This window comes from Arachis duranensis, chromosome 5, assembly GCF_000817695.3.
Source record: "Arachis duranensis cultivar V14167 chromosome 5, aradu.V14167.gnm2.J7QH, whole genome shotgun sequence".
Lineage (NCBI taxonomy): Eukaryota > Viridiplantae > Streptophyta > Magnoliopsida > Fabales > Fabaceae > Arachis > Arachis duranensis.
The window spans coordinates 92,443,763-92,451,422 of record NC_029776.3 but is presented as its reverse complement, the minus strand read 5'-3'; the positions used below and the strand labels follow the sequence as shown (position 1 = coordinate 92,451,422).

The window sequence follows — 7,660 nt, the reverse complement described above, 5'->3', positions numbered from 1 at the left end:
GCTTCATCTATTTGGTTAGATTCACATAGACCATCTACCACAACAGTATAAGTGGTACTATCTGCAGTAATGCCATTACTTGCCATATTATTGAAGGCCCTCAATGCATCATTTGGCCTCTTTAGTTTGAATAGGCCTCGGAGAAAAGCATTATATGTCGCAACACTCGGTCTTACACCATTTTCAGGCATTACTTTATGGAGCAACTCAACAGCTTCATCAATTTTTGCAGTGTCCAATAAACCAGAAATTATAGTAGTGAAGGTCACAACATTGGGAGCGGAAAATTTACCACTCAACATGTCCTGTAATACCGTTAGAGCTTCATCAATCCTCCCCACCTTGCAAAATCCATTGATAACTGTGTTAAGTGTGATCACATCTGCATGACACTGGCTTTGAAGTATGAGCACAAGCACATTCAAGAGTTCTGTTGGATTATTCACAATACAAAGAGCTCTTAAATAGGTGTTGTAAATCCTAGTCTTGTTGACGCCTTCCCTACTTAGCATGTGTTCAAGAACTTTCCTTGCCTTGTCCACATCCAGCACTTGGCAAAGAGCTTCCACCAACACCTTGTAGGTATGCTCAGAAAGCAAGAATCCGAATTCAGCTTCCTCTAATAACTGATAAGCTCTCATACAATCACCATCCTTGCTAAGCCCATGTATAATATAATTATAACATGCTACACTCGGAACTAATCCTCTCTTCCTCATTATATACACAATCCTAGCAGCCGCATGATACCTCCCAACCTTGCAGAGTGAATCTATCATCTGTCCATATGCAACCTCCTCACACAAACTGCCCCCTAATGCAAACTCCTCGGCTATCCTAAACAATTCATTGAAGAACCCTCCCCTACACAGAGAATCAACCAGATTCGCAAAGGCTGCCATCTTCATCGAAGCCTCCCTTTCAACCCTCATCTTCTCCCATAACTGGCACATCATTCCCTTTGCTCCTTCTATATCCCTCATCCTAAGAAACCCGCCGACTAAAACACTATAAGTCAAAGAATTTGCCGCAATACCACTATCAAGCATTTCATCAAACACCTTGCGGGCATCACCAATTCCACCAATTAAGCAGTACCCATTAATGAGAGTAGTATAAGAAACCACATTGGGGCAATGCCCTCTACCCTTCATGTCGAAGAACAGTATGTGAGCTTGTTGGGGTTGACCGAACCTGCAAAAGTGATCCATTAAGCGGTGATAGGTGACAATGGAGGGAACGAAGCCGTGGTTAGCTTGGATTAAAGAAAGGGCACAAGCCCAGGTTCGGTGCGGGGTTCGAAAGGGGAGGAGGCGGGAGAGGAAAACGTTGGAGGTGCGGTGGTCAGGGAGGAAGCCGGAGAAGAGGAAGAGGGAGAAGATGTTGTGGGCTTCATCGAAACGGCGGGCTCACAGAGGGAGTGGATGATGGCGGCAAGGTTGCGGTTGTGGAAGGTGGTGGTGGAGTGGTGGTGTTGTCCATGTTGAATGGTGTGGTTGTGGATGGTGGTTGAGAATGGAAGAGAGGGGAGAACGAAGAAGGGTTTGGATTTACTATGGATGAGAAAGGTGGTGGTGCGTGACTGCATTGCATTGACACGCGATGAGCCAATGGACAGAGGCTCCTTTGGGGCATTTGGTCTAACAGGTTCTGTACTAACTTCACGTGAAATTAATAAAAAACTGCACATGAATTTTCATCATAAACACCCTTCTTTGTATGTGTCCTTGTCTGCATTTTTTTTCCTCTGTACTCTTCTTTGTTTTATTCCTCTTTTTTTTTTCCAAAAAGAAAAACAAGGGCAAAAAAAAGAAAGAAGCAAAAAGTTGTGTTTAGTTAGAAAAATGATACTTAACTGGCAACAAAAAAAATTTGACTCTTGACTCGGGCATCCATTCTTGTATTCACTCTTCATATTTTTTTACAAGTGCTCAATAGTAACAAGAATGAACATTTCCATATTTCACAGTTTTTTTTCCTTCATGTTATTAAAGAAATAAAATGATGCTGAGTTTGTATTAATGCTCCATCATTAATCAAATAAAATCATGGATAAGAACTTAACCAACATCCAAGCCTACCCAATAAAAAGGGGGTAGGGGTGTTCAATCACCAATTACACTCATCATCCAATCTCTGTGTAGTAAAGTATGAAGTTCCATTCAAAATTTTCTAGCAATTTTCCTTGAATGCTGATTTTGCAACATTTTCCGGGGTATGTTTCTGTAACACAAAGGTATTTGGACGGTGCGACTCTCCAATTGAAGTTCGGCTTAGCAGCTTCCAAGTGTAATGCTACCAATAGCCAGTGCAAGGTTAGGATTGATTTCATTTTGCATTCTGCATTTGAACTGTAACTGTATATATATTGTATGTTGTTGTGATGGAATTTGCTTGTTATTTTTAGGGAGAAATTCCTCTAACAGAGATGCTCATAAATGCAGGCATATCTCAGTGCAATTATTATCTACCTTTATACTAATGACTACAAGCAAGCAGAGATGTTTTATAATGACTGCTCTCAGTGAGTTTCTGCCTCCTCTCTTATTAGTTTCCTTTACTATAAAAGATTGAATGTCACTTTAATCAATTATTAATATCTATGGATAATATGGTTGTGTGGTGTGTCTAGGATTGATGCTTTTTGCAAAAGTGACCAGAATCGCTGTGCTAGCAATCTCCTTGCTGCATACTCAGATGGAGACATTGAAGAAATCAAACGTATCGCCCAATCAAGCAGCATTTCAAATCTTGACCACTCGGTAACCTAAGTTTGTATATATTACATTTCCTGTGTATGACCATATTCAGATTTCATACAAGGTGGTTTTAGAAGAAGTTCTAATAACTGTTCAGTCAGAAAATTCATACATCAGAGAATCAATTTTTTAGAGTGTAATACCGATATCAGTTTCTAAAAGATTTTTAATCCTCAACAAATTTTAATTACCAAATCAGGCTTTAACCTTTTATTTTATTAGACGTCAAATTTTGGTAAAAGGTTAGACAAATCGATCCCTATTATTATGTAACAAAGACACAACAGTTGCTAAAAATTTTTAAAATCCTCGTATTAGTTCTTCTATATTAATGAACAGTTTGATGTTAAGACCGATTAAAATATTTGAAGAACAAAATATTTGGCTACAAATTTTCTTAGAAATTAATTCGGGATATTACTTATTTTTCACTATATATTTTGTTACCCTGTCCCTAATTACATTGATTTCTAATGTAAGCATACTGAGTGGTAAGAAGTAAGAGCTTGTGGCACAATTCTTGTGATATGAACTAGCCTTTGTATGAAACTTAGTATGTGAGTTTTGAATTCTACAGATGATTAGGCTAGCAAGGAAACTGCCAACAGGAGATGTGAGTGCATTGAAGGGTAACACTGCCAGACAGGAAGACCAGCCTCTGGATGAAAATGACCTCACTTAACAATTCTCCGGGCCACATTTCTTTTGTTAATTTTTCGTTTCTGACGTACCATAAGAATATTTTGATCTTAAGAACAATGAAACTTAAAAAGAGGTTTGGTGTACCAAGTGTACCAAGTGTTCAATCTTATTCAATGTAAAGGTGACAAAAATTGTGAATGCTATGCTTTATAAACATGTCTTGGTATACTAGGCCCTGTAGGAGAACAATACTGAAATATGAACTTAAAAGAGAGTAGCCAAGGACTTGAAAAGAAGATTTTTAAATATTATTCCTGAATTGTTTCACTTAAAGAGTGATTACATACAGAATATAAAGATTATTTACAACCTAATTAAGGAAAGAAAATAACAGGTAATAAAAGCTATTCAAAACAAATCTGCACCAAATCTATCCTAATATAAACAAATATGTACTAATTATAGAATAATTACAACACAAGGGTTGAAAGTGAAACACATTATTTGAGGAGCAAAGTTCTCCATGTATTGTTTCTATTGATATCAATCATCATTTATATATCAGCAGCATTTCTTTTTCTGTTTATATACAGAAATTTAGAGATAAATGGAGATCAGTAAGGATGAAATCAATAAAGCCTAATTGACACCAAAAGCTAGCTTAAAAAGAAAAATATAAATATAAAAAAGAAAAGTATAAATGGGACAAAGGCACTAGCAACTACAATGGGTGTTTAATAGCATTAGCCACCTCTAACTAACAAGTTCACTCTATTACTAGGAACAAAAGAAAATTTATATCTTGGCCTTACCCAGAATTTTCTTCAGTTTAGTTATGAATGGACCTAACTACTGAATAAATTGAAAAATGACTAGAGAGATCTTATTCTTCTTTTATCTACAACCTTTCTGGATCTCTTCGATCAATGCTACGAATGCCGCTCTCCATTGAGTAACTTGTGAATCAGAGCTAAATAACTTGAGCATTGCACTAAACTCGGCAGGACTGGCCTTTTTTAGGAATCCTTGTAGCAATGACTTCATCTCTTCAAATGAACGAAAATGTCCTTCTATGTTATCTTCTTGCTCCTGCTTTATCAAATTGAAGCCGAAAAGTTTGGTCTTGACATCACCCAGAGAGTTGCTTGAACCATTTGAGCACTTAGAGGCATCATTTCCACTGCCTCAAGATTCAGAGGAAAGTTCTTTGTGATGCCAGTACTCTACACATTGATGACTGGGATCTTGAGCTTCAATGGCCTGAAATTGTTTGCCGGAATTGATTAAAACTTCAGAAGTTAGATCATAACTTCCTCAGTGGCTGAAAAGATCTTCAATATTTGAGATTGCGTTACCTGAATAATGGCTGACTAAAGGAATCCGAACATTTTATGACCATTAATGCTTTGCAAAACCTCCAAGGGAGGGAGTTCTTGTTCACCTAGACTCTTACATCTCTCGATCTCAGCATTTAGTCTGTCAAGAATTGTTTCCCAACACTTATCCGCTGATGTGTTTGTGAAAGCTTCAGTTGGATGTTCTTCCATGGTAACCTGGAATATATTTTACAAAATGTGTAATAAACTTCGATCAAGAACTAGTCAATCATAGGTGTAAAACCAAAGAGAGATACAAGGTCAGAAATAATACCTTGAAAAGAGGACCAAGAAATCCAGCATCAGAGATTTCAGAAACATAATTACAGGGTCTTGTTGGATCAAGAATACTAAAGAACTTAACGCGGCTCTTGAATCCTGGATAAGTTTACCAAAACAATAAAAAAGTTGCTCTTCAAAAAAAAGAGTGCTCTGTCTTCGACACAGAATATGAAAGCTGGCTTATCCTGTAGTTATAAGTAGGAGAACGGAGAGAACACAATTAGCAATATTTATTTTAGTTAACAAGATCATGCATGATGAACAAGTAGCTTTTCAGTTTGGGATAAAAACCATTTGTCAAGCAACATTTTCACCACTCACTCAGCAGAAACTATACACTATTTATCAAGATGGTGTTTTCTATTTTCGTTTCATGTTTTACCACTTCTTCCTAGAGTCCTAAAAACTGAAAGCAGAAACAGAAAACAAGAACAAAAGCCAAACAAACACTAAGAATTTCACATGGTAACCTTGAGTTTGTTGGGCACAAAATTATGTGAAATCACGTAGTATTTTCTAACAACCTCACATGAAAAAGTTGCAATGTTTTTAAATAGCAACTAACTTCTTTCAAAAACTTTGCTTTTAATATAAAAAAATGCAAGATCTGCATAGGCATAAAGAAATATCGAAGACTTTAGACAGTATAAGCTGTCTGGAATATGGAATCAAATTAAAAGTTACAAAATTGCAGTCTTTATCCTGAGATGTGATCAAATTGGATGGAACTACCTCCATAATGGCTTCAACAAAATCAACCAGGAATCCCCAACTTGATGACTTTCAAGGCATCATCATCGCACAGGTTCCCATGAAAAGATTGCACGAATTCCTAATCGAACGCCAAAAAACAGAGAAAGCGCATCAAGCATCAAACCACAACACCAATAAAATCACAACGATAATAGCAAATTAACCAAGATTTAATTGGGGAAGGCTGAAAAAATAAGGAGACAGGGAAACATATTACTAGAGAACATACAGAGTTAGAATTGCTGTCATCCTTGAGAATGTCTGTCAGCAGTCTTGCGCGGCGGCGGCAGTCGCAGGTTGCGGCGTATTGCGGCGGCGAGAATATGCCAGTGAGATGTGCAGCAGAGGAAGAGGAAGAGAGAAATGCAGGAATTGAAATTGTATGAAAACCCTAGCGGACCTTTTCTTCTCTGAATGCTTCTAATGTAAGAATGGAAAGAAGCAGGGAGCGGCGGCGGCGGAGGCGTACGAAATTTGCAGCAGAGGAAGAGGATGAGAATGGCAGGGATTGAAGTTGAATGAAACCCTAGCTACTTCTCTTCTCTCAATGCCTCTGAAATCAAAATGAAAGGGGAGGGCAGAGTTAGGTTTTCGAATCCACACTCTATTTCGGAAGGAGATTTCTTCAATCTTGTTGATGCTCTCCAAGAACTCTAATCTCTCTCAGTTTCTCGTACCCAAAAAAAGAGAAAAGGGACAAAGTTAAAAAATCAATAATTGAAAGGAACAAAATAAAATTAGTAACTTTTTCAAAAAAAATGGGATATATTTTGTAATTATTTTTATGAAGGTTAATGATACTCCTACAAAAATGTAAGAGTAAGGAATCTATGGCCAAAAAATTATATAATTATTAAATTTTTTAAAAAATACAATTTAATCAATAAAAGAATAATTTATTAAAGGATATTTTAGTAAGTAAAATTTAATGATAAAAAATAAAATTTTTACTATTGGGTATTTTTTAGAAAATAATTTATTTTTTCTTAAAAAATGGGTAAAGTTAATATTAGTTAATACAAAAAGTTTAAAATGGATTAAAAAATAGCTTTTTTAAAAATTAGAAAAGAAGAGAATGTACATTTATAAAATAAAAAGGAGGAGAATATCATTTTAGCATCTTACAAGAGAAAGAAGTATATTTTTCTCTTTTTAATATCGTCTTACATGAAGATATTTGTATGTGAGTAGTTAATAATTTATTTTATAAACGAAAGAGTTATATTCAAAGACAAATTATAAATAACATCGTAATAAATTAATTTAAATTAATTAAATAATTAATTTATTTATTCGCTTAATCAATTGTCAAAAAGTTCAAATTTTATTTTGTACTTACAGTCTTACAGCAACAATTACACTTCCAATGAACGTGGCTCTGCCTTTGCTCAACACCGCACTCTGTCTCTACTCTATTCTACTCTACTCATCTCATGTTTTCTATATACACATATGCATATAAGACTCAACATCTATAACAATAATAGAGTAAGAGTAGAAACAGGTCAGATTAGACTAGACTTTACTCTTAACAGATTTGACCTGTCATATAGTTGATTGACTTAAATTTAGTCTGCAGTTTGTTATAAACTTTTTTCAAAGTACTAAATCTGGCCTGTTATTCAGCCTGTTAAAAAGTTTGCTAAATTTTTTTTATAAAAATAAAAATATTATTTAAAAAATATTTTTAATAAATATATTTATATATAAAATATCATATTTAATATTTATAAAAAAATTTAAATTTTAAAGTATTTAAAATATATAAAATTATTTATAATTAAATATAATAAATTTAAAATATTTCATAATTTTGTTAATAATAAAAAATTATTTATATATATAATT

The 7,660-nt window shown here is 34.9% G+C and overlaps 1 protein-coding gene, 1 long non-coding RNA gene and 1 pseudogene across 3 annotated transcripts; 1 reads left to right on the top strand and 2 right to left on the bottom strand.

Moving 5' to 3' along the window:
* The window catches only part of LOC107490527 (pentatricopeptide repeat-containing protein At3g18020-like), a 15,648-nt pseudogene extending 13,958 nt beyond the window's left edge, over positions 1-1,690 (bottom strand).
* A 499-nt stretch (positions 1,691-2,189) lies between these two features.
* On the top strand, positions 2,190-3,789 carry LOC107490528 (gamma-soluble NSF attachment protein-like). The gene is made up of 4 exons (XM_016111301.3): positions 2,190-2,315; positions 2,445-2,524; positions 2,633-2,762; positions 3,337-3,789. The coding sequence occupies exons 1-4, from the start codon at positions 2,190-2,192 to the stop codon at positions 3,439-3,441; spliced, it is 441 nt and encodes a 146-aa protein (XP_015966787.1). The 3' UTR covers positions 3,442-3,789.
* Positions 3,790-4,871: 1,082 nt separating this feature from the next.
* Positions 4,872-6,102, bottom strand: LOC127747462 (uncharacterized). Of its 2 annotated transcripts, XR_008009293.1 has the most exons (4): positions 6,042-6,102; positions 5,792-5,891; positions 5,052-5,244; positions 4,872-4,954 (listed from the first exon to the last, which is right to left on the bottom strand). It is a non-coding gene; the product is annotated as an uncharacterized LOC127747462 (long non-coding RNA). The 2 variants fall into 2 exon arrangements; XR_008009292.1 differs by having other exon boundaries at positions 5,052-5,891.
* Between the last annotated feature and the right edge of the window lie 1,558 nt (positions 6,103-7,660).